General features: G+C 44.2%; 1 protein-coding gene across 1 annotated transcript; it reads left to right on the top strand.

The window, feature by feature from the left end:
• LOC140206425 (ankyrin repeat and SOCS box protein 17-like) lies at positions 1-27,237 on the top strand. The gene is made up of 3 exons (XM_072274793.1): positions 1-389; positions 9,070-9,349; positions 27,031-27,237. The coding sequence occupies exons 1-3, from the start codon at positions 1-3 to the stop codon at positions 27,235-27,237; spliced, it is 876 nt and encodes a 291-aa protein (XP_072130894.1).
• Positions 27,238-27,608: the final 371 nt, after the last annotated feature.

The raw sequence follows: 27,608 nt of genomic DNA, 5'->3' as shown, positions 1-27,608 counted from the left end.
ATGGCTAACAAAACTGAGAGGTGCTCTAAAGAACTGGACACACCACCATCTCTGTTTGGGGAGCTTCTGGAGAAAGTGGCAGCCAGAAGGATACTAGATCCAGTGTATCACCAGTGGGAGCCACTCGTTTACTATTCACTGTCACGGGTCCTCCGGCATATTGACACCCTGGGATTTGATTCCCTCCTCTCCGATTATATTGCATTCATCCACAGGACCAGTAACAAAAGGTGCTCTGTGTTCTATCAGGAGTACACGGACATCTGCATCAACACCATCCTCTACTGGCTGTTCGCCCGTAGGGCCAGTATACCACTCGTGCACAAACTGCTGGAGAGGACCATCAGCTATCTGGAAGACAGCAACAACTACTTGGCACTAATCTGCAGGTAATTCACTGGACTATTTTAAGATAACTAAGGGCCAGGTTTAGTAACATAGAAAACCCACAGCACAAACCTTTGGCCCGCAAAGCTTTGCTGAACATGTCCTTACCTTAGAAATGACCTCGGGTTACCCAAAACTTCATAAAAACTGGGTCAACAACAGTGCAGTGCTCTCTCACTATAACAGATATAAACTGCCTTTCTACATAGAATAGTACAGCACAGTACAGGCCCTTCGGCCCACAATGTTGTGCCGACCCTCAAACCCTGCCTCCCATATAAGCCCCCACCTTAGATTCCTCCATATACCTGTCTAGTAGTCTCTTAAACTTCACTAGTGTATCTGCCTCCACCACTGACTCAGGCAGTGCATTCCACGCACCAACCACTCTCTGAGTAAAAAACCTTCCTCTAATATCCCCCTTGAACTTTCCACCCCTTACCTTAAAGCTATGTCCTCTTGTATTGAGCAGTGGTGCCCTGGGGAAGAGGCGCCGGCTATTCACTCTATCTATTCCTCTTATTATCTTGCACACCTCTATCATGTCTCCTCTCATCCTCCTTCTCTCCAAAGAGTAAAGCCCTAGCTTCCTTAATCTCTGATCATAATGCATACTTTCTAAACCAGGCAGCATCCTGGTAAATCTCCTCTGTACCCTTTCCAATGCTTCCACATCCTTCATATAGTGAGGTGACCAGAACTGGACACAGTACTCCAACTGTGGCCTAACCAGAGTTTTATAGAGCTGCATCATTACATCGCGACTCTTAAACTCTATCCCTCGACTTATGAAAGCTAACACCCCATAAGCTTTCTTAACTACCCTATCCACCTGTGAGGCAACTTTCAGGGATCTGTGGACATGTACCCCGAGATCCTCTGCTCCTCCACACTACCAAGTATCCTGCCATTTACTTTGTACTCTGCCTTGGAGTTTGTCCTTCCAAAGTGTACCACCTCACACTTCTCCGGGTTGAACTCCATCTGCTACTTCTCAGCCCACTTCTGCATCCTATCAATGTCTCTCTGCAATCCTTGACAATCCTCTACACCATCTACAACACCACCAACCTTTGTGTCGTCTGCAAACTTGCCAGCCCACCCTTCTACCCCCACATCCAGGTCGTTAATAAAAATCACGAAAAGTAGAGGTCCCAGAACAGATCCTTGTGGGACACCGCTAGTCACAATCCTCCAATCTGAATGTACTCCCTCCACCACGACCCTCTGCCTTCTGCAGGCAAGCCAATTCTGAATCCACCTGGCCAAACTTCCCTGGATCCCATGCCTTCTAACTTTCTGAAGAAGCCTACCGTGTGGAACCTTGTCAAATGCCTTACTAAAATCCATATAGATCACATCCGCTGCACTACCCTCATCTATATGCCTGGTCACCTCCTCAAAGAACTCTATCTGGCTTGTTAGACATGATCTGCCCTTCACAAAGCCATGCTAACTGTCCCTGATCAGACCATGATTCTCTAAATGCCTATAGATCCTATCTCTAAGAATCTTTTCCAACAGCTTTCCCACCACAGACGTAAGGTTCACTGGTCTATAACTACCTGAACTATCCCTACTACCTTTTTTGAACAAGGGAACAACATTCACCTCCCTCCAATCCTCCAGTACCATTCCCGTGGACAACGAGGACATAAAGATCCTAGCCAGAGGCTCAGCTATCTCTTCTCTCGCCTCGTGGAGCAGCCTGGGGAATATTCCGTCAGGCCCCGGGGACTTATCTGTCCTAATGTATTTTAACAACTCCAACACCTCCTCTCCCTTAATATCAGCATGCTCCAGAACATCAACCTCACTCATATTGTCCTCACCATCATCAAGTTCCCTCTCATTGGTGAATACCGAAGAGAAGTATTCATTGAGGACCTCGCTCACTTCCACAGCCCCCAGGCACATCTTCCCACCTTTATCTCTAATCGGTCCTACCTTCACTCCTGTCATCCTTTTTTTCTTCACATAATTGAAGAATGCCTTGGGGTTTTCCTTTACCCTACTCATCAAGGCCTTCTCATGCCCCCTTCTTGCTCTCCTCAGCCCCTTCTTAAGCTCCTTTCTTGCTTCCCTATATTCCTCAATAGACCCATCTGATCCTTGCTTCCTAAACCTCATGTATGCTGCCTTCTTCCACCTGACTAGATTTTCCACCTCACTTGTCACCCATGGTTCCTGCACCCTACCATTCTTTATCTTCCTCACCGGACAAATTTATCCCTAACATGCTGCAAGAGATCTCTAAACATCGACCACATGTCCATAGTACATTTCCCTGCAAAAACATCATCCCAATTCACACCCGCAAGTTCTAGCCTTATAGCCTCATAATTTGCCTTTCTCCAATTAAAAATTTTCCTGTCCTCTTTGATTCTATCCTTTACCATGATAATTATAAAGGCCAGGGAGCGGTGGTCACTGTCCCCCAGATGCTCACCCACTGAGAGACCTGTGACCTAACCCGGTTCATTACCTAGTACTAGATCTAGTATGGCATTCCCCCTGGTTGGCCTGTCCACATACTGTGACAGGACTCCATCCTGGACACACTTAACAAACTCTGCCCCATCTAAACCCTTGGAACTAATCAGGTGCCAATCAATATTAGGGAAGTTAATGTCACCCATGATAACAACCCTGTTATTTTTGCACCTTTCCAAAATCTGCCTCCCAGTCTGCCCCTCTGTATCTCTGCTGCTACCAGGGGGCCTATAGAATACCCCCAGTAGAGTAACTGCTCCCTTCCTGTTCCTGACTTCCACCCATATTGACTCAAAAGAGGATCCTGCTACATTACCCACTCTTTCTGTAGCTGTAATAGTATCCCTGACCAGTAATGCCACCCCTCCTCCCCTTTTTCCGCCCTCTCTATCCCTTTTAAAGTACTGAAATCCAGGAATATTGAGAATCCATTCTTGCCCTGGTGTCAGCCAAGTCTCTGTAATGGCCACTACATCATAATTCCATGTATGTATCCAAGCTCTCAGTTCATCACCTTTGTTCCTGATGCTTCTTGCATTGAGGTACACACATTTCAGCCCTTCTACCTTACTATCTTTACACCGTTTATTCTGCTTCTCTTTCCTCAAAGCCTCTCTATATGTTAGATCTGGCTTTACTCCATGCACTTCTTTCACTGCTCTATCGCTCTGGGTCCCATCCCCCCCGTAAATTAGTTTAAACCCTCCCGAACCATGCTAGCAAACCTACCTGCAAGGATATTACTCCCCCTCGAGTTCAGGTGCAACCCATCCAATCTGTACAGGTCTCACCTTCCCCAGAAAAGATCCCAATGATCTAAAAATCTAAAACTCTGCTCCCTGCACCAACTCCTCAGCCATGCATTCAACTGCCATCTCCTCCAATTCTTACCATCACTGTCACGTAGCACTGGCAGCAATCCTGAGAACGTCACCCTTGAGGTCCTGTTCTTCAGCCTTCTGCCTAATTCCCGAAACTCACACTTCAGGACCTCATCCCTCTTCCTGCCTATGCCGTAATATTGTCAATACTCGATATATTACAATATCCTGATATTGTAATATTCCCATGGCAGGGCAATGAAGTAAGAGGCTGGGAGGTGATAGGTGAAAAAGGCAAAGGGCTGCAGAAGGAAAGGAAAGGAGGAGAGGCACGAGAGGAAGGTAAGAGACAGGTGAGAAGAGAAGGGGTGAAAGGGGAGACAAAGTACAGAATGGAGAAGGGAAAGGGGGAAGTAATTACCAGAAGTTAAAGAAATCGATGTTCGTGCATCAGGTCGGAGCCTACCCAGCTGGAATCTAAAATGTTGCTTTGCCAACCTGAGTGTAGCCTCAATGTGACATTACAGGAGGCCATGGGCAGACATGTTGGAATGGGAATGGGAAGTCAAATTGAAATGGTTGGCCACTGTGAAATTATGCCTATTGTGGCGGATGGAATGAATAAGGTCAACGACGCAGTTGCCCAATCTATATCGTGTCTCACCAATGTAGAGGAAGTTGCACTCGGGGCACTGAATGCAGTAGATAAGGCTGAGAGATTTAGAGGTGAAGTGTCACCTCACCTGGAAGGACTATTTGGGACCCTGAATGGTGCAGAGGGAGGAGGTGATGCGTCAGTTGTGGCACCTGTCACAGTTGTAGGGATAAGTGCCAGGAAGGAGCTCAGTGGGAATGGATGAGTGGACAGGGTAGTCAAGGATAGAGCGATCCCTGCGGAAAGTGGACAGCAGGGGGAAGGGAAAGGTATGGTTAGTGGCAGGATGGTGGAAGTTGTAGAGAGTTTTGGGCTGGATGCAGAGGTTCGTGGGGTGGTAGATAAGGACGAGAAATGGCAACGGGAACATACAGTGAAATGCATCATTTGTGTTAATGACCAACACAGTCCGAGGATGTGCTGGCGGCAACTGCAAGTGTCACCATGTTTCCAGCACCAACACAGGATGGCCACAACTCACTGAACCTAACTCATACGGCTGGGAAAATGTGGGAAGAAACTGGAGCACTTGAGGAAACCCCACACAGATTCAAGAACGTACAAAGCCCTTACAGGTGGTGGCAGGGCTCGAACCCTGATCTTAGAGCTGGCACAGCAGTAATATTACACTAACTGCGACACTACTTGGCCACCCTTAACTGAGAGTGTTTGCTGAAGCTTCTATGTACTGCTTGTTTAGTCATGTTTGCTTATAGTGCCATGTTTCCACAAAGAGCACTCACTCAAAACCAGCTACATGATAGCCAACACTGTTCTGTTGGGCTTTCCAATGTGGATATTCAGCCTCCTGACAGAGGCATAAATTACTAGCCACAGCCACCACTTCCTTCAACAATCTGTTTTCAGCCAGGTTTTTTATTTTAATTCTATATTGTCACGTGACTGGCAACAATGAATATAGAAATGAGTCAGGTTTTATAAACAAACATTTATTAAACTCTGCTCAATATTAGTAAGAAGATAAACAAATGAAAACCTTAACCGGAAGTAAACTGCTATGCGGCCACTTAACAAATCGCCAAACTCAGTACTAGCGGTAAATGTGAACACAGTATTAAAGTGGTAAATTGGAACACAGTTCTTAGAATGGTAAATTTGAAAGTCCAAGAGATTTATGCAGTCAATTAGGAGGGACTTTCCTGAAGTAAAGAATTCCTCGAAGACTTGACGTTGCTGTTGATCCCAGCCGGAACCTGCCTTGTCCGCAGGATTCACGACAACGGAAGTAAAACGGTTTAAAGGAACTGACCTTTTCCTCTGTAGAATACACACTGCACAACCTTTTCTGCTTTAGCAGAGGTTATTTCATGCAGGTCACTCTTTCTTGAATGAAAATTCAATAATGGTCGATCCGCTCCAATACTGCTGAACGATATCGGCTTTACTAGACTGCTTCAGGATCCGTACCTTAGTTATGTCCTCACTCTCCAATACTACTGAAAAGGTACACCAACAAAGCTGGCAGCTATTGTTGAAACTGCCGGCCAAACACTTCTGTACCTTACAATAGAAAGTAAAACTCCGTTCTAAAACTAAACTGTGTCATGGGACAAATACATAGCATTTGCGGAGTATCTGACTGACAACTTAAACTGAAACTCACTGCGTCACCAGGGGTCTACCCTTATATACCTGGTGAGAACAGGTCATCATGTGACCTCACTGGTGGGAAAATTACATCATGTGACCTCCGCAAGACCATTACATCATCCTAAGACAGTCACAAGATACCATGAGGAATGTAACAATATTTTGTTTTACCATGTCATTAATAACCTCCCTCCCATAATGCAATTTGATGTAATGTACTTAAAATCCCTAGGCTGTTTGTTTGTGTTTCATACCCTAAGGTGAGTTGCTGTTGGAAAATCGGTTATTTTTATTTTAGAAGTACAGGCCTTCTGGCCCAACGAGGCACATTATTCAGCAACCCACCCACTGAACCTAGCCTAAATGCAGGACAATTTACAATGACCATCTAAAGTTACATTTTTGGACTTTGGGAGGAAACCCACACAGTCATGGGGAAGGCGTACAAGCCTTTCACAGACAGCGCCGAAATTTAACTGCGACGAGTCGAACATAATAGTGTCACGCTAACGGCAGTGTTAACGTGGCGCTCAAAATCTCGTAATCTGGGACATACAAAAATAATGACGCATTCCGGCCGTTTCTTTGAGAGTCCAATCAATGTAATGAAAAACCCACCTGAAGACTCCGACATGGGAGAGTGGGTCCACAGTTTATTCTGCAGCTGAGAAGGAAGCTTTTTGCTTTGACTTCCAGTTTGAGAAGTACTGTATGTAGGAGGGCAGCGTTACATTGATGTTGGAGTAGGTTAACAGATTGGCAGAACATCATAGGCTGAAGTGCCCGTACTGTGCTGTACCATTCTCTGTTCTGTGTTGGAAGTTCTATGAAAGGGATAGAATTCCTCCTGTAGATTAAGTGGACATCCGGAGTCCTACTCCCAGGTGGAAAATGGCTAATATAAGAGTGCATAACTCTAAGGTGATCTTAGGAAAGTATAGGGGGGGGAATGTCAGTGTAGTTTTTTTTACACAGAGAGTGGGAGGTGAGTGGAATCTGCTGCCGGGGTGATGGTAGAGACAGATACATTAGGGACATTTAAGAGGCTCTTTGATAGACACATGGATGAAAGAAAAGTGGAGAGCTATGTGGGAAGGAATTGATTGATTGATCTTAGAGTATGTTAAATGGACCTGTAACAGTCCTGATGAAAGGTCCCAGCCCAAAGCATCCTGTTCGTTTCTCTCCATAGATGCTGCCTGACCTGCAGAGGTCCTCCAGTATGCCCTCAGCATGTCCCACATCACATTTTGCCCCATCTATGGCTTGTCTTTATATGATTATTACTATGAGATACCGCTTAATGCCATCTGTTACCTCACAATACTGAGAAGGGCAGTACTGTGTCAGGTATACACTGCTGGTAGGAAGGCAATTCTGAGCTAGTGCTGATGGAGGGACAGTACTGAGGCAGGGTCACACTGTGGGATTGACAGTACTTGGCAAAACATTGGGTATATTTAAGGCAGATAGATTCTTCACTAGTCAAGGCATGAATAGATACTGGGAGAAGGCAGGACATTGGGGTTGAGAGAAAGAATGGATCAGCCATGATGAAATGGCAGAGCAGACTCGATGGCCTAAATCTGCTCCTTCATCTTCTGGTCACACTGTTGGGGGGAGCAGTACTGAGGGAGGTTACACTGTGGGACAGGCAATACCAAGGGGGAGTCATACTGTGGGAGGGTCATGCTGCGGGACGAGCGTAACTGAGTGAGGGCCACACTGTAGGAAGGGCAGTACTGAGGGTCACACTGTTGGAAGGGTAGTACCCTGGAGTGCTGTACGGTCAGAGGAGAAAGAAAAAGGAAGTCATGGACTTCAAATGTTCTTCAAAAGGACCAGTCGATCATTGGGTATATTTAAAACAGAAGTTAGTAGGTTTCTAATTAGTCAGGGTGTCAAAGGTTATGGGGAGAAGGCAGGAGAATGGAGTTCATAGGGATAATTAATCAGTCATGTTAGAATGGCAGAATAAACTCGTTAGGCCAAATGGACTAATTCTGCTCCAATGTTTTATGGTCTTACATTAAAAAGTTTTCAAATTACTGTGATTTTGAAAGCACTGCATGTTATGGAGTTGCAACTGTCCTTTTTAAAGTGAATTGGATAAAACTTTCAGTGGCAAACAATGAAGGGATGTGGGCTGTGGGGGAATGAGCTTAACAGAATTAACGAGCTGTCTCTCAGCTGTTACTGCACTTTACAGAAATGTGAACCGTTATCACATACTGGAAATTCATGGTCAATTGGCTATGACTAAGGAAACAAAATCTGATTCAAAGGAACTCTCCTTTAGGGCATATTAAACAGAACATAACTTTAGAAGAAAATATCAGGCACCATCATCACCATATTTAATGGTCTAAAACAATAGTAATTTGTGATTTTGTTCTCTTAGGGCTTGCACATTAAAATAGAGTGCACCATTTAAATATGATGAAATAATCTCTTAGCTCAGAGGCTACTTTTGATGTGACTGATTAGGTTTCTGGATTCCCTATACAAAATGCTGGTTAAACCCAGCTGGTCAGGCAGCATCTATGAAAAGAAATAAAGGGTTGATATTTTGGGCCAAGACTTGATGAGTCCCAATGAAGGGATCCAGCCCGAAAAGTCAACAATAATACATAACAGCAGAATCAGGCTATTTCACCCATCGAGTCTGCTCTGCCATTCCATCAAGACTGATTTATTATCTCTCTCAACTCCATTCTCCTGACTTCTTCCTGTAACCTTTGAGCTATGATTAATCAAGAACCTATTAACCTCATCTTTAAATATACTCAATGACTTGGCCTACACAGCCTTCTGTGGCAATGAATTTCACAGATTCAACACCCTTTGGCGAAAGGAATTCCTCCTCACCTCTGTTCTAAATGGATGTCCTTCTATTCTGAGGCTGGGCTCTCTAGTCCTACAGTTCCCCACTACAGGAAATATCCTCTTCACATCCACTCTATCTAGGCCTTCATTATCTGAAGCATCGATTGATACTACCTGACCTGCTTAGTTCCTCTGCATTTTGTGTGTGCTGCTCTGGATTTGAAGCATCTGCAAAATCTCTTGTGTTTATTGTTATATTCTCTGTTTGCATTTCAGATCCTTCACACCAGTGTACAATCCAAAACCACTGAGAGGTGTGACCCCCTTACACTATGTAGCTCAACGCAGACAGTCAGGCATTCTGAAGACTTTACTACAGTATGGGATACTTGAGAGGGAGCACAGACCCATGTCCACAGTCCTCATCATCCTCTTCTATCCAATACCTGTTGCAAAAGGCAACGATCTTCAGTACACAGAAAAAGTAGAGGAGGCAAAACAATGTCTTGTTTTATGCATTAGAGTGATGCGTTGCATACATATCACGAAGATTAAGGTAGGTTCACCCTTCAGCTGTGCAAGATGATCAAAGATGTGCTTACTATATGAATTATTTTAAGCGGTGCAACAACCTTGTGCTTCAAAACCTCCACTTTATTCTAATTCTTCCTTCTCTATTTGCACCCAGGTGATTAACTTCTGAGCCAATGCGGTTCATCTGACAGCAACCTGTAACATTGGAGCAGTTCTCAGCCTTGTTTTCATAATCCCACACTCTCTCATCACATTAGTCTCTCACAGAGCACTGTGATCACTGTGATTATTTTGCTTTTTCGTTTCTGTCATAGAGTTATACAGCACAGAAAAAGGCCCTTTGCCCCAGCTCTAGACAATGAGTCAGTGGATGTTGTTCACTTGGATTTTTGGAAGGCCTTTGACAAAGTGCCACGCATGAGGCTTCTGAACAAGACCCCATGTTATTACAGGAAAGCTACTTGCATAGAAAGAAGGTTGGCTGACTGGCAGGAGGCAAAGAGTGGGAGTAAAGGGAGTTTATTCTGGTTAGCTGCCAGTGGTGTTTCGCAGGGGTTAGTGTCAGGACCACTTCTTTTCACATTATATGTCAATGATTTCGATGACAGAATTTTTGACTTTGTGGCCAAGTTTGCACAGGCACAGGCAGGTAGTGTTAAGGAAACAGGGAATATGCGAAAGGACTGAGACAGATTGGAAGAATGGGCAGAGAATTGGCAGATAAAGAAAAATAGTGCAGGGAAGTGTTTGTAAAAGGAATAAAAGTGTAAACTATTTCTAAATGGGGAGAAAATTCAAAAATCATTAGTGCAAAGAGACCTGGGAGTCCTCATGCAGGATTCCCTAGAGGTTAACTTGCAGGTTGAGTTGGTGGTGAGAAAAGTAAGTGCAATGTTAGCATTCAATTCAAGAAGATTAAAATATAAAAGCAAGGATGTAATGCTGGGGCTTTGTAACACTTTGGTCAAATTGCAGTTGAAAGTATTGTGAGCAGTTTTGAACTCTTTCTGAGAAAAGATGTGCTGGTGTTAGAGTGGGTCAAGAGGAGGTTCAAAAGAATAACTCTGGGAATGAAAGGGTTAAAGAAGCCCCAATTTGAGCGAATGCTGTGAAAATACTGCCCATACACAGTCATCAGTAGTCCAGAAATGACAGATCGTACACCAGCATTAAATTATATAGAAAGTCAAGATGGCAACAGCAAATTATTCCTCAGGTGACATCTTCCAGATAGCAAATTTTTAAATTATTTCACTTTTTCTATGCCTTCTGGTTGTTCTTTTTGTATTGTTTGTGTTACGGAACCTGTTGGTGAATGTGATGTACCAGTTTGGATCTTTATCGAAGGATCCAGCACGGCTATGTCCGGGGAGCTGCCTCACAGAGATCAGAGATGAGAACCTGAAAAAGGACTGAGAACGCAAGCTGATTCCTGGGAAAATGAGGTGAGGTCATGAATTACTCCATCTCGGAGTGACAAGGAAGATTGAAGCATTGAGATGAAGGCGTTCGGACCCAGTCAACAAACTCTCCTGATGGAGGCTGTCAGGATGATGGCATTCAGACCCGGTCAGTGATCGATCCAGACATAGGCCGCTGGGACAGCAGCATGCAGACCCGGTCAGTGATCACTCCAGACGTAGGCCGCTGGGATGGCAGCATTCAGACCCGGTCAGTGATCAGTCCAGACATAGGCCGCTGGGACAGCAGCATTCAGACCCTGTCAGTGATCGTTCCAGACATAGGCCGCTGGGACAGCAGCATTCAGACCCTGTCAGTGATCGTTCCAGACGTAGGCCGCTGGGACAGCAGCATGCAGACCCTCCAGTGATCACTCCAGACATAGGCCGCTGGGACAGCAGCATTCAGACCCGGTCAGTGATCGTTCCAGACGTAGGCCGCTGGGACAGCAGCATTCAGGCCCTGTCAGTGATCGTTCCAGACGTAGGCTGCTGGGACAGCAGCATTCAGGCCCTGTCAGTGATCGTTCCAGACATAGGCCGCTGGGACAGCAGCATTCAGACCCTGTCAGTGATCGTTCCAGACGTAGGCCGCTGGGACAGCAGCATTCAGGCCCTGTCAGTGATCACTCCAGACATAGGCCGCTGGGACAGCAGCATTCAGGCCCTGCCAGTGATCACTCCAGACATAGGCCGCTGGGACGGCAGCATTCAGACCCGGTCAGTGATTGCTCCAGGCGGAAGCTGTTGGGGCAACCGCATTTGGACCCGGTCAGCAATCGCTCCAGATGGAGACCACTGGGACGACGGTGCTCAGACCCGGTCAGTGATCACTCCCAATGGAGGTCAGAGGGTCAGTGATAGCTGCCAACAGAGGTCAGAGGGTCAGAGATTGCTCCCAACTGAGGCCACCGTTCAGACGAGGCTGAGTTCTGAGTCAAGGAAGGATGGTTTGATGTTCTGAGATTTATGTGGTTGGACTGTGCTTTATATCGGTCTCCTTCAGTTTTTCAGTGTTTTCTTTCTTGTGAGCAATCAGCGGGTGGGTGATCAGTGAGTTCTTTGTGTGTCCATGGGGGGGCTGGGGTATTTGATGGTACCGTTGCTGTTCTTTTTTTGCAAGTGAGGAGTTGGGTCACTGCCTTTTTCTGGGGGAGCCAGGTTTGGGATGTGTTGCTAATTGTCACTGTCTTTTTTCTTCCTGTGAATGAGGAGATTGGGAACTGTATTGTTGCCGTTATATTTACCAAATTTCAACTTTAACAAAGTTACAAAAAAAAAACTAAAAGGGCCCATTACAATTAAACCAGTCCAACGTGCACATAACGTTGGAGTTCATACTGGAGTGGACCCACAGTCTTCATGAAAGCATCCACCACATACCGAACTCCCCTTGAAAACCATCTCAAACGAACTGCTCTCTCAGTATTGGCCTTTCCTCCTTGGAGCCATTCATCTGCACAAAGCACTTCTTGCAACGGGGACTCTCCTCACAACGGCATTCTGCAACATCTTCCTTTGTGCCCCGCTTCACATCTCCCGCCAAAAGGACCCAAACCAGACTACCGACCTTCAGAAAACTCTTCCCCACAGGTCTCTAGAACCTTCTCTCACATCCCACAATCCTGATTGGCTGATTCACATTCCTAAATTGGACAACATTGGTCCTTATCTTAGCCAAAGCCAAAGCACACTTTCCATCATGGCACACTGCTTTTACAGAAAACTGCTAATATAAACTACCTCACAGCTAGGCAGCAGAAATCTTAAGCAGGGTATTACACTCTTTCCCCCACCAAAAATAGTCACGTCCTCATGATTTTGGGTCTTATTAAACCATTATTAATGACACAGTTTTGAAAATAATTTCATGATTTCAGGACCCCGAAAACATTTGTAAATGGAAGTAACGTATTTCACTATTGGGATAGGTGAAACAGTCTTTTCTGACTTCGAGACCTTCTTATCTCATCATCAGCTTCTTCAGCCTCAGGCACTTCACTTCTTGAGGCTACTAAAGGATGCCTACCCCTGACTATCACTCATACTTTCCGGCAGCTTAGGCCCCCCATCACATGACTGAACTTAACTTCCTTCACTTTAAGCAGGTGCTCCAGAACATCTTAGAAACACAGAAACATAGAAAATAGGTACAGGAGTAGGCCATTCAGCCCTTCGAGCCTGCACCGCCATTCAGTATGATCATGGCTGATCATCCAACTCAGAGCCCTGTACCAGCCTTCCCCCAATACTCCCGATCCCTTTAGCCACAAGGGCCATCTTCAACCTCTGCTGGTGCTAACCAGCGAGACCTCTTTCAGAAAAATGTGTCCTCTGTCACCCTAATAGTGTAGCAAGTACTCTTGGTGCAACCGACGTCAAACCCGTCAGTAAAAAAGATATCTTCACGTTCCAACATTTTCTCAGTTAATCTCCTTTTCCATTCCTTGGGTATCAGTGAGTCACCGAATGTGAATGACTTTGAGGTCAACTTCCTCGATCCAGGAGACTGTTTCTCTTCTGTTTTACCCATTAAATTAGACTGTCACAGGGAAAAGATGGGCAATTAGAATTACGCACCTGAGGGTAACATCTCTTCCAGAATGTTCCTGACAATCACTGTCATCCTGTTTGCGTTGACAGCTGAAGAGTTCTGCAGTTTAGATCTCACCAGCATTGCTGCAGGTAAGCATCACTCTTCTTCCTGATCATCAGGAGCATCCACCTGGATGGCCGAGGCATTGGGCATTCTGGCGAATTTGGGGGTTCTTGTCACCTTAGCCACTCTTCCAGGATGTAACATGATGAGACGGAGGAAGTCTCACAAATAGAGGAAGATTCTAGGCAGTGTGAGAGGGAGAATAGGCAGGTGATAGAGAAGGGATGCACTCAGATTGATGGTTTGAGATGTGTCAATTTTAATACAATAAGCATCATGAACAAAGCGTATGAGCTTAGAGAGTGGATCAGTACTGTACTTGGAGCTATGATGTTGTGGCCATTACAGAGACTTGGATGGATCAGGGGCAGGAATGGTCACTTAGTGTCAGGCTTTAGATGTTTCAGAAAGGACAGGGAGGGAGGCAAAAGATGTGGTGGCGTGGTACTGTTGATCAGAGATAGTGTCATGGCTGCAGAAAAGGAGGAAGTCATGGAGGGATTGTCTACTGAATCTCTGAGGGTGGAAGTTAGGAACAGGAAGGGTCAATAACTACTGGGTGTTTTTTATAGATCTTCCAGTAGTAACAGGGACAGTGAGGAGCAGATAGGGAAACAGATTCTGGAAAGGTGTAATCATATCAGGGTTGTTGTGGTGGGAGATTTTAATTTCCCAAATATTGATTGGCATCTTCCTAGAGCAAGGGGGTTAGATGGGGTGGAGTTTGTTAGGTGTGTTCAGTAAAGTTTCCTGACACAATATTAGATTAGATTAGATTTAATTTTATTGTCATTGTGCCGAGTACAGATACAAAGCCAATGAAATGCAGTTAGCATCTGACCAGAAATGCAAAGAATAGTGTTATTTACAAAATAACTGCAGATAAAAAGTAAGTGCTACAGCACACAAATATAAACGTACTGAGACAATACAATATGGGTGCAATACTCCTTAGCGCTGAGGTTGTGAGGTTCAGCAGGGTCACAGCCTCAGGGAAGAAGCTCTTCCTGTGCCTACTGTTGTGGGACCGGAGGCTCCTGTAGCACCTACCAGATGGGAGGAGAGTAAAAAGTCCAGGGTTAGGGTGAGATGCATCCTTGATAATACTTTTCACCCTGCCCAGGCAGCGTTTATGGTAGATATTCTCAATGATGGGCAATTAGGTGCCGATAATCCGCTGGGCAGTTTTCACCACATGCTGGATTGCTTTGCGATACGATACAAGACAATTGCCATACCACATTGAGATGCAGTTGGTGAGTATGCTCTCAATGGTACAGTGGTAAAAGTCCGTCAGTATCCTGGGACAGAGGTGAGCTTTCTTGATGCTCTGCAGGAAATAAAGGTGCTGTTGCGCCTTTTTGATCAGGATGGAGGAGTTCAGGGACCAGGTGAGATCCTCGGAAATGTGGACACCAAGGAATTTGAAGCTTGATACACGCTTGATAGCCTTATGTAGATAAGGCTACAAGAGGAGAGGCTGTTCTTGGTCTTGTATTGGGAAATGAACCTGGTCAGGTGTCAGGTCTCTCAGTGGGAGAGCATTTTGGAGATAGTGATCATAATTCTATTTCCTTTACCATAGAATTGGAGGGATAGGAACAGACAAGTTAGGAAAGCATTTAATTGGAATAAGGGGAAATATGAGGCTATCAGGCAGGAGCTTGGAAGCATAAATTGGAAACAAATATTCTCAAGGAAACGTTTGGAAGAAATGTGGCAAATGTTCAGGGGATATCTGTGTGGTGTTCTGCATAGGTACGTTCAAAAGAGACGGAAAGGGTGGTAGGGTACAGGAACCGTGGTGTACACAGGCTGTTGAAAATTTAGTCAAGAAGGAAAGAAAAGCTTACGAAAGGTTCAAAAAACTGGGTAATGATAGAGATCTAAAAGATTATAAGGCTAGCAGGAAGGAGTTTAAGAATGAAATTAGAACAGCCAGAAGGGGCCATGAGAAAGCCTTGGCGAGCAGGATTAAGGAAAACCCCCAAGGCAATCTACAAATATGTGAATAGCAAGAGGATGAGACGTGAGAGGATAGGACCAATCAAGTGTGACAGTGGAAAAGTGTGTATGGAACCGGAGGAGATAGCTGAGGTACTTAATGAATGCTTTGCTTCAGTATTCAGTACAGAAAAGGACCTTGGCAATTGTAGGGATGACTTACTGCAGACTGAAAAGCTTGAGCACATGGACGTTAAGAAAGAGGATGTGCTGGAGCTTTTGGAAAGCTTCAAGTGGATAAGTCACCGGGACTGGAGGAGATATACCCCAGGCTACTGTGGGAGGTGAGGGAGCAGATTGCTGAGCCTCTGGCAATGACCTTTACGTCATCAATGGGGATGGGGGAGGTTCCGGAGGATTGAAGGGTTGCAGATGTTGTTCCATTATTCATGAAAGGGAGTGGAGATAGCCCAGGAAATTATAGACCAATGAGTCTTACTTCAGTGGTTGGTAAGTTGATGGAGAAGATCCTGAGAGGCAGGATTTATGAACATTTGGAGAGGTATAATATGATTGGGAATAGTCAGCATGGCTTTGTCAAAGGCAGGTTGTGCCTTACGAGCCTGATTGAATTTTTTGAGGATGTGACTAAACACGTTGATGAAGGTATAGCAGTAGATGTAGTGTATATAGATTACAGCAAGGCATTTGATAAGGTATCCCATGCAAGGCTTATTGAGAAAGTAAGGAGGCATGGAATCCGAGGGGACCTTACATTGTGGATCCAGAATTGGCTTGCCCACAGAAGACAAAGAGTGGTTGCTGATGGGTCATATTCTGCATGGAGGTTAGTGACCAGTGGTGTGCCTCAGAGATCTGTTCTGGGACCCCTTCTTTTCGTGATTTTTTTCAATGATCTGGATGAGGAAGTGGAGGGATGGTTAGTAAATTTCATGATGACACAAAGGTTGGGGGTGTTGTGGATAGTGTAAAAGGCTGTCAGAGGTTACAGCAGGACATTGATAGGATGCAAAACTGGGCTGTGAAGTGGCAGATGGAGTTCAACCCAGATAAGTGGGAGGTGGTTCATTTTGGTAAGTCAAATCTGATGGCAGAATATAGTATTAATGTTAAGACTCTTGGCAGCGCAGAGGATCAAAGGAATTTGGGGTCTGAGTCCATAGGACACTCAAAGCTGCTGTGCAGCTAGACTGTGTGGTTAAGAAGGCATACAGTGCATTGGCCTTCATCAATCATGGGATTGAGTTTAAGAGCCGAGAGGTAATGTTACAGCTGTACAGGACCCTGGTCAGACCCCATTTGGAGTACTGTGCTCAGTTCTGGTCACATCACTACAGGAAGGATGTGGAAACTATAGAAAGGGTGCAGAGAAGATTTACAAGGATGTTGCCTGGATTGGGGAGCATGCCCTATGAGAATAGGTCGAGTGAACTTGGCCTTTTTGCTTGGAGCAACAGAGGATGAGAGGTGATGAGAGGCATTGATCAACTGGAAAGTCAAAGGCTTTTTCCCAGGGCTGAAATAGCTAACACAAGAGGGCACATTTTTAAGGTGCTTGGAAGTAGGTACAGAGGAGATGTCAGGGGCAAGTTTTTTTTACACAGAGGGTGCTGAGTGCATGCAATGGGCTGCCAGTAATGGTGGTGGATGTGGATACGATAGGAAGTTTCAAGAGACTCCTGGACAGGTACATGAAGCTTAGAAAAATAGAGGGCTATGGGTAACCCTAGGTAATTTCTAAAATAAGTACATGTTTGGCATGTCATTGTGGGCCGAAGTGCCTGTATTGTGCGTAGGTTTTCTATGTTTCTATGACAGGTTAGACTTGGTGTACCACACAGTTCCTCGTTCTGCTCATCATCCTGCTTAGGATGAACTTGGACCTCCTCAAAAGCAGCTCTGAATACAGGGTGAATGGACAAGGTTTTCAAAAGGTTCTCTCCATTTCTCTCGTTGCATACTCCCACAAGTCTTCTCACAATGGCAGTATTTGTTCCCACAAGAATGAAAGCTTCATCCTTTTCAACTACATCCAGGCAGACCAACACCATTGACAGTAGTCTCCATTACTACCAACATCTGCTTCCAAAAACTCCAGTTTCAACAAGTAACTACTGTACGAGTACTCATCAATATTAAGCCACCAAATCCCAAGGGCACTGAGTGGCATCAATGGTAACCACATTAAATACCAGTTCTAAAAGGAATCTATAAAGCAAAGTAACTTGAGGACCTGTGTCAAGTATGACTCTCGCATGAACACTTTCAATCCATATGAATACGTCAGAGTTTGGTCTCTCTAAACTTTAAGGAATAGTGTTTTGCACTTTACTATTTCCCTCGATACACTGATTGGAACGTATCCTCACCAGCCCATTCCTTTACTGGATCCCTCTGTAATTTTGCCTCTTTTCTCTGTTTGATTAACCGCTGACTTACTTTTTGAAGATTTTCCTCTCCCTCACAGTCTTGCTTGAAATGTCCATTTTCTCCATGGGTAGGCATCCGTTAGTCTTGCAAAGACCATGGATCTGTGCCTGGAAAGTCTTCACTTTCCAGGGCGCAGGCCTGGGCAAGGTTGTACGGAAGGCCAGCAGTTGCCCATGCTGCAAGTCTCCCTTCTCCACGACACCAATGTTGCCCAAGGGAAGGGCATTAGGACCCATACAACTTGGTGCGAGTGTCGTTGCAGAGCAATGTGTGATTAAGTACCTTGCTCAAGGACACAACACGGTGCCTCAGCTGGGGCTGGAACTCACGACCTTCAGGTCGCTAGTCCAATGCCTTAAGCACTTGGCTATGTGCCCACAATTGTAACAGAAAATACAGGTTGCCTCTCTACTCAAGAGACCCTTTTCAACAGCACTTCTCTGCATCTTAACTCCTATAGGTGGGTTGGGTTTCCCAACAGACGTGTCACATTTAGCTGAAACATTAGCAGACATCCATCGATTCAGCTCAACTCGAAGGTTTTTCACCTCATTCCTCAAAAGCTCTATCTCCCTGGCAGCAGAGGCTATCATTGAAGACACTACTTGGCTTTTGGAAATATTCCGAAGCTCAATTATGTTTTCCTTCTCTCTTAACTTCTCTGAGTAACTCAGTAAAAGATAGTGCAGGGCACATCTTGCGGGTCAATTTGAATTCGTAGAGCAATCACGTCATGTGACAGCGTTCCCTTCTCCTTCCTCCAGCAATTTCTCTCCTTCCTCCTGGGATTTGTGCCTAAGATCGGCTGCATTTTCAGCAATGCCAAAAGCATCTTCTAGAGCTTGCAAGTAATTAGCTGACATGGTGAATGAGTTTTCTGCCTTTAGGAACGTCACTATATCAGCCACTGGACCCTTTAAACTCTCTACCAGTCTGTTTTTCTCATTTTTTCTGAGCACTGCCACTCATCCAGTAACTGAGATGTCTGCTCCACCCAAGTCTCATATTCTTCTTCTCCATTGGGTGTGAGCTGGACTCCAGGGAACACTCCCAGTGTATGATAACACTTTTAAGAACTCAGCACTCTCAGTAGCAGTTCATTGGGAAGTCAGACATCCACTCCACTCAGAACACAAATATTACTTATGGATATCTTTTTCGAGTCGCACTAAAGCTAAAGAACCTTATTTATGACACACCTCACTTTCCACCAACACTAGTTTAAACACTAGCTTAAGCACACAAATAAACCACTTAATAAATCCTTAAACAGCATTCCTGAAACTCAAACGGGCACCCATCAAATACAACCCCCTCACTGGGGCTTGTATATAGACTTGCCTCATTAGCTAACTCTGCTAACAGTCACATGACTCAGCAGTGAGGCCACCTTTCATAAACAATACATCTCGGGTCAGTATGATTTTGGATTCAACCAAACAGGAATGTCATAATGTTTCAATTAAAGAAACCTTGATTTGAGCAAATGCTGTGTAAATACTGCCCATTTACAGTTATTGGTAGCCCAGGGTGACAGATTCTTTATAAAATTATAAGGAAAGTGTATTTACCAAATTTCAACTTTAACTAACAGTTCCAGAAAAAGAAAGATCAAATAGTCCATTACAGTTAAACCAGTCCAATCTACAAAAAAGGGAGAAAGGCAAAAGAAAGGAAACTATGGGCCAGTTAGTTTGACCTCAGTGGGTAGGAAGATGTTGGAGTCGATTGTTAAAGATGAGGTCTCAGGGTACTAGGATGCACATGATAAACTAGGCCATACTCAGCATTTCCTCAAGGAAAAATCTTGCAGGACAAATCTGTTGGAATTCTTTGAAGAAGTAACAACCAAGATAGACAAAGGAAAATCAGTTGATGATGTGCACTTGGATTTTTAGAAGGCCTTTGACAAGGTGCCAGAAGTGAGGCTGCTTAACAAGCTATGAGCCCATAGTTTTACAGAAAATATTCTAGCATGGATAAAGCAGTGGCTGATTGGCAGGAGGCAAAGAAGGGGAATAAAGGGAGCCTTTTCTGGCTGGTTGGCTGCCAGTGACTAGTGGTGTTCCACAGGGTTCGGTGTTGCAACCAATACTTTTTACGTATATGTCAATGATTTGGATGGCTTTGTTGAAAAGTTTCCAGATGATATGAAGATAGGTAGTTTTGTGGAAGTAGGGAGGCTACAGAAGGAATTAGACAGTTTAGGGGAATGGGCAAAGAAATGACAGATGGAATACTCTGTCCGGAAGTGTATGGTCATGCACTTTCGAAGAAGAAATGAAAAGACTGACTATTTTCCAAATAGAAAGAAAATCCATAAAACCTGAGGCGCAAAAGGACTTGGGAGTCCTCGTGTAGGATTCCCTAAAGGTTAATTTGCAAGTTGAGTCTCTGGTGAGGAAGGTAAATTCAATGTTAGCACTTCATTTCAAGAGAACTAGAATATAAAAGCAAGATATAATGCTGAAACTTTATAAAGAACTGGTGAGGCCTCACTTAGAGAATTGTGAGCAGGTTTGAGCCCCTTATCGTAGAAAGCACGTGCTGACACTGGAGAGGGTTCGAAGGAGATTCACAAAAATAATACCTTAGTGTTCAGCCATGTTTCTCGGTCATAGAAAAGACAAATAGGACAAGAAATTTCACCATTGGTTAGAGCCAGAGTGGCGGGTGCATCTATGAGTGCCACTATCTTGTCAGTGATGGAGTTTAGATTTATTTGTCACACTTACACAGATTGGGGTTCAATTCCCACCACTGTGCGTAAGGAATTTGTACGTTCTCCCTGTGACTGCGTGGAGAAGTCTCAATGTGTGGAGGGACTGCGTCCTCTGGGTGCTCCAAATTCCAAAGATGTACAGGTTAGGGTTAGTGAGACGTGAGCATGTTATGTTGTCACCAGAAGAATGGTGATACTTGCAGGTTGTTCAGCACAATCCTCGCTGATTTGATTTGATGCAAACGACATATTTCACTGCATGTTTCAATGTAGATGTGACAAATATAGCTAATTATCTACATGATGATGTAGAGAATGAAGGGACAATCATGTGCAGGAATAAGGATTATCTTAATTAGGCATAATTAGTTTAATAGTTTGGCATAACTATGAAGAGCCCATTCTCATGCTGTACTGTTCTATGTTCCTTACCCAACATTGGCTTCAGTGTCAAGTTTCATTTGAAATATGTTCCTGTGAAACATATTTTATGATGTTATAGGCAAGTTACAGCAAGTACAAGTTATTATAAACCTGACTGTTCACTCTTTGTACCCAGGGAATGCCTAATTCCTAGATGTAAATCAGAGGAAATTAAATTGCCCAGGGATTCATGGAGTGTCTTTCAAAGGTGCAGGGGAGAAAGTGTGGAGCTTAAAGACTCAATTCCTGCAGAAAGTAAATAATATGATTCACCTGTTATATATCTTTAAAGAGATTTCCCACCTTCAGCACCTCCTCCTTAGGAAGCATTTGCTGGTTTTTAAGCACCGAGGGAAACATGTCACACTGTCTAATGGCAGTTTGGCTGTTTAATCTATGGAAAGATGTAGGTATAGTTTGAGAGTACACCCAGAATTTTTTTTTACAAGGTTGGAAATAGCTAATACAAGGGGGCATAATTTTAAGGTGATTGGAGGGAAGTATAGGGGGGTTTATGTGTCAGAGGTAAGATTTTTACATAGAGAGTGGTGAGAGTGTAGATACAAGGCCATAAGATACAGGGGCAGAATTGGGCTATTTGACCCACTGACTCTGCTCTGCCATTTCATCATGGCTGATCCCAATTTCCTGCCTCCAACCCCACCCCCATATCCCTTCACGCCCTGACCAATCAACCTCTGCCTTAAATATACATAAATACTTGGTCTCCACAGCTTCCTGTGACAACAAATTCCACAGATTCATCACTTGGCTAAAGAAATTCTTCCTCATCTCCATTCTAGAAGGATGCCACTCTGTTCTGAGTGTGTGTTCTCTGGTCTTAAACTCTCCCACCATAAGAAACATCTTCTCCACATCCACTCTGTCAAGGCGTTTCACCATTTGATAGATTTCAATTAGGTCACCCCTCATTCTTCTGAATTCCAATAAATACAAGCCCAGAGCCATCGAACACTCTTCATATGACAATCCATTCAATCCTGCAATCATTTTCGTGAACCTTCTTTGAACCCTCTCCAGTTCCAGCACACCCTTTCTCAGATAAGGGACCCAAAATTGCTCACAATACTCCAAGTGAAGCCTCACCAGTTCTTCATAAAGTCTTAACATTACATTCTTGCTTTTATGTTCTAGTCCTCTTGGAATAACTGTTAACATCGCATTTGCCTTCCTCACCACAGTCTCAACTTGCAAATTAATCTTTAGGGAATCCTACACAAGGACTTCCAAGTCCCTTTGCACCTCGATTTTTGTATTTTCTCTTCATTTAGAAAATAGTCAGCCCTTTCATTTCTTCTACCAAAGTGCATTACCACATAATTCTGGACACTGTATTCCATCTGTGATTTCTTTGCCCAAAATTACCTGCCCCTCCACCAATCTTTGTATTGTCTACAACTTTGTAACAAAGCCATCAATTCCATCGTCCAAATCATTGACATATAACATAAAAAGAATTGGTCCCAACATAGACCCATGCGGAACACCACTAGTCACCAGCAACCAGCCAGAAAAGGATCCCTTTATTCCCACTCTTTGCCTCCTGCCAATCAGCAACTGCTTTATCCATGCTAGAATCTTTCCTGTAATACTATAGGCTCATAGCTTGTTAAACTGCCTCTTGTATGGTACTTTGTCAAAGGCCTTCTGAAAATACAAGTAGTCAACATCAACCAATTCTCTTTTGTCTATCCTGCTTGTTATTTCTTCAAATAATTTCAACAGATTTGTCAGGGCAGATATTCCCTTGAGGAAACCATGCTGACTACGGCCTATTTTATCATATGCCTCCAAGTACGCTGAAACCACATCTTTAGCAATTGGCTCCAACATCTTCCCAATCACTGAGGTCAGACTAACTGGCCTACAGTTTCTTTCTTCTGCCTCTCTCCCTTCTTGAATAGTGGAGTGACATTTGCAATTTTCCAGTCTTACAGAACTGTTCAGAATCTAGTGATTCTTAAAAGTTCATTACTGATGGCTCCACAATCTCTTCAGCCACCTCTTTCAGAACCCTGGAGTGTACACCATCTGGTCCATGTGACTTATCTACTTTCAGACCTTACAGTTTCTGAAGAACCTTCTGGCTGGTAATGCTAATTTCGCACGCTTCATGACCCTGACACCTGGAACTTCCACCATACTGCTAGCGTCTTCCACAATGAAGACTGATGAAATATACTTATTCAGTTCATCCGCAATTTCCTTGTTCCCCATTACCACCTCTTCAGCATTGTTTTCCAGCAGACTGATATTTACTCTCACCTCTCTTTTACACTTTATGTATCTGAAGAAACTGTTGGTATCCTCTTTAAAATTATTGGCTAGCTTACTTTCATATTCCATTTTTATCTTCTTAATGACTTTTCTAGCAGCCTTTTGTTGGTATTTAAAAGCTTCCCAATCCCCTAACTTCCCATTCATTTTTACTGTATTATATGCCCTCTCTTTTTCTTTTTTGTTGGCTGTGACTTCTCGTTAGCCATGGCTGTGTGATCTTTCCAACAGAATACTTCTTCCTCTTTGGGATGTATATATCCTGTGCCTTCCGAATTCCTTTCCGAAATTCCAGCCATTGCTGCTTTGCTATCGTCTCTGCCACTATTCTTTTGCAATCAATTCTGGACAACTCCTCTCCCATGCCTCCGTAATTCCCTTTACTTTAGCTTCTCCTTCTCAAAATCAGGGTGAATTTGATCATATTATGATCATTTTCCCCTAGGGGTTCTTTTACCTTAAGCTCTCTAATCACTTCCGGTTCATTGCACAACACCCAATCCAGAATAGCTGATCCCCTAGTGGACTCAACCATGAGCTGCTCTAAAAAAGCTATCTGGTAGGCACTCTAGAAATTCCACCTCTTGGAATCCAGCACCAACCAGATTTTCCCAATTTAGCTGAATATTGAAATCCCCCATGACAATTGTAACAGTGCCCTTCTGGCATGCAATTTCTATCTCCCGTTGTAATTTGTAGACAACATCCTACTACTGTTTTGTGATCTGTATACCACTCCCATCAGGGAGCTTTTACCCTTGCGGTTTCTTACCTCTAACCACAACGATTCAACACCTTCCAACCCTACATCACCTTTCTAATAATTTGATTTTATTTTTTCAGCCATGATTCTTCTTTCAGCCATGATTCATTGATGCCTATAATATCATACATGCCAATCTGTAACTGTGTTGCAAGTTTATCCACCTTATCCCGTTTACTGCGCGCATTCAAATAGAACACCATCAATCCTGTATTTGCCCTCTTCAAGCTTGTTCGCCTTTTACGTAGTAACTCTGACTGTTGACTGCAATTTTGCCCTGTCATTAGTCTCTCCTTGCTAGGAGTCTCACTACACATCAAACCACTACCTCATCTTCAGCACTATCAATCCTGCTCCTGGTGCCAAATTACTTTAAACCCACCCAAACAACTCTAGCCAACCTGCTCACAAGGATATTAGACCTCCTCGGGTTCAGGTGTAACCCATCCCTTTTGTATAGATCATTCTTTCCCCAGAAGAGATCCCAATGATCCATAAATCTGAACCCCTGTCCCTTGCACCAGTTCCTCGACCACGCATTCACCTGCCCTCACTGGCACATGGCACAACCAGCAATCCAGAAATTACTACATTGGAGGTCCTGTTTCTCAGCTTTAAACGTAGCTCCCTGAAATCTCTCTTCAAGCATTACACACCTTGTCTACCTATATCACCTAATCTGTCTAAGTCCTTCTGCAGCCCAGGTTTCCTCAACACTACCTGCCCCTCCACCAATCTTCATGTCATCTGCAAACTTGGCAACAAAGCAATCTATTCCATCATCTAAATGATTGATATACAGCATAAAAAGAAGCGGTCCCATCATTGACTCCTGCGGAAGACCACTAGTCACTGGCAGCCAACCAGAAAAGGATCCTTTTATTCCCACTCACTGCCTCCTATCAACCAGCCAATGCTCTAACCATGCCAGTAACTTTCCTGTAATAAGCTCTTAACTTTGTAAGCAGACTCATGTGTGGCACCTTGTCAAAGGCCATCTGAAAGTCGAAGTATACAACATCCACTTCATCCCCTTTATCTATCCCACTGTAATCTCCTCAAAGAATTCCAACAGGTTCCTCAGACAAGATTTTCCCTTAAGGAAACCATGATGACTTTGTCCTATCTTGTTATGTGTCACCAAGTACTCCATAATCTCATCCTCAACAACTGACTCCAACGTCTTCCCAACCACTAAGTCAGGCTGACTGGATTATAATTTCATTTCTGCTACTTTCCTCTTTTCTTAAAGAGTGGAGTGACATTTGTAATTTTCCAGTTCTCTGGCACCATGCCAGAGTCCAATGATTTTTGAAAGATCATTACTAATGCCTCCACAATCTGTACCACTACCTCTTTCAGAACCCTAGGGTGCAGTTTATCTGGTCTGGGAGACTCGTGTATCCTTGGGTCTTTCAGCTTTTTGAGCACCTTCTCCCTTGTAATAGTAACTGCACTCACTTCTCACCCTTCACCATTTGGTACACTGCTCGTGCCTTCCACAGTGAGGACCATCACCAACCTTATTGGCCCTGGGGTTCTCCCATCCACTGCCACCAACCTCCCCACACTCACACCTTCCATTTCTACCTTCCACCCAAGAACCACAAACCCGCTTGTCCAGATACTCGCTCTTTCAGCATGTTCCTGCCCCGCTGAAATCATACCTGCAATCCTCGACTCGGTTTTATCCCCCCTAGTTCAGTCCCTTCCTACCTACATCCATGACATGCTCTGAATCTTTTCAATAATTTCATGTTCCCTGGCCCCCATCATCTAATTTTTACTCTGGATGTCCAGTCCCTATACACTTCCATCCCCCACTAGGAAGGCCTCCAAGCTCTCCATTTCTTTCTGGACAGCAGACCCAACCACTTCCCCTCCTCCGCCTAGTGGAACTTGTCCTCACTCAGACATCCCACCTCTCCCGGAACTTCCGGGAGTCTCCCGCATATTAATAGTGGCTCCCTGATGCCCGCAAATTATAAACAATATCACGGAAATCAATTTTTTTGAGAGCGAGCGAGAGAAAAGCAAGAGAGAGCGCAAGGGCGACCACGATAGACAGCGTGCACGAGAGAGCGAGAGCGAAGGCAAGCAAATGAGAGCGCGCGAGCGAGAGATGGAGAGCGAGCAAGAGAGAAAGCCAGAGTGCTTGAGAGCGCGCAAGTGACCACGAGAGAGAGAGAGAGCGAGCAAGAGCACACCATGGCAGAGTGTTCCAAAAAAATATAAAACATACGTCACCCCAGACTACACTAAAGTGTACCCCTGCCTAATAGGGATCAAAATAATGACAGTGTTGCTCACTGCACTGTTTGCAACAGTGACTTTTCTATTGCCCATGGTGGGTTAAGACTGTAAAAGACATGTTGAGGTGAGTTTAACAGGTGTCATTCGTTCATTAGCATAGCTAATGTTATTTAAACTAGCTGGCCAGCTGCTAAGGAGCTACTCTATTGCAGACATCCCACGCCTCCCGGAAGTCTCCCACAAATTGATGGTGCTACCTCCCTGAAATGAGTTTTTGCAGGGTGGGATGTCTGCTCACTCAAAATATATTCTCCTTTGGCTCCTCCCACTTCCTTCAAACAAAAAGTGTAGCCACGGGTACTCGCGTGGGTCCCAGCTAAGCCTACCTGTTTGTCAGTTACATGGAACAGTCTACGTTCCAAACTTACACTGGTGACCATCCCGCACTTTTCCTACGCTACATTGACAAATGCATTGGTGCTGCTTCCTACACCCATGCTGAACTCATCAACTTCATCCACTTTACCTCCAACTTCCACACTGCCCTCAAATTTACCTGATGCATTTCTGACACCTCCCTCTCCTTTCTCAATCTCTCTGTTTCTATCTCTGGAGACTTTATCTACTGACATCTAATACAAACCCGCTGACTCTCATGGCTACCTGGCCTGTACCTCCTCCCACCTTGTTACTTGTAAACATGCACTTTCCTTGTAACTTCTGTTTTCAGGCACAAATCGGTAATGGAGGGAAACCTCTCATTTCTAACTGGTTGGATTACATACCCGTGGGAAGATATCAAGAGCCCTGTGAGCTCCTCCAACTCTGCAGAATATCCATTAGAAGACACCTACTAGTCAACAGCAAGCTGCCCAGTGGGATATCCTCACTGCCGCTTCCCAAATCACTTCAACATTTCTTGAACTTGGAAAGATAACATGAAAAGACTTCCCTCCTTCCTACCAACTTTTCTTCCCTAGAGGGTGCAAGCCTGTTTAACAGACTGGGGACAGAGACAGAAAGAGAAAGAAAGAAAACCCTGACCCTTCAGAAGAGAAAAACAGAATGGATTCATTGTTACAGCATTATGTTCTACATCGTGTTCTATCACTTCATATCATGCAATAAACTCAGAATTTGCAGCAAACTCCACAACTGTTTTACACATTGGTTGCTTGTCAGTCTTTGTGTGTAGTTTTTCACTGATTCTGTTGTGTTTCTTTGAAAATGAATCTCAGGGCTGTATATGGTGACAATAAATTTGCTTTGAACTCTTTTTACATTTATTACTACTTCGAAGTAGCATTC

This window comes from Mobula birostris, chromosome 12 (assembly GCF_030028105.1).
Source record: "Mobula birostris isolate sMobBir1 chromosome 12, sMobBir1.hap1, whole genome shotgun sequence".
In the NCBI taxonomy this organism is placed as follows: domain Eukaryota; kingdom Metazoa; phylum Chordata; class Chondrichthyes; order Myliobatiformes; family Myliobatidae; genus Mobula; species Mobula birostris.
The sequence above is the reverse complement of the archived record's forward strand: the minus strand, read 5'-3'. Positions and strand labels throughout refer to the sequence as shown.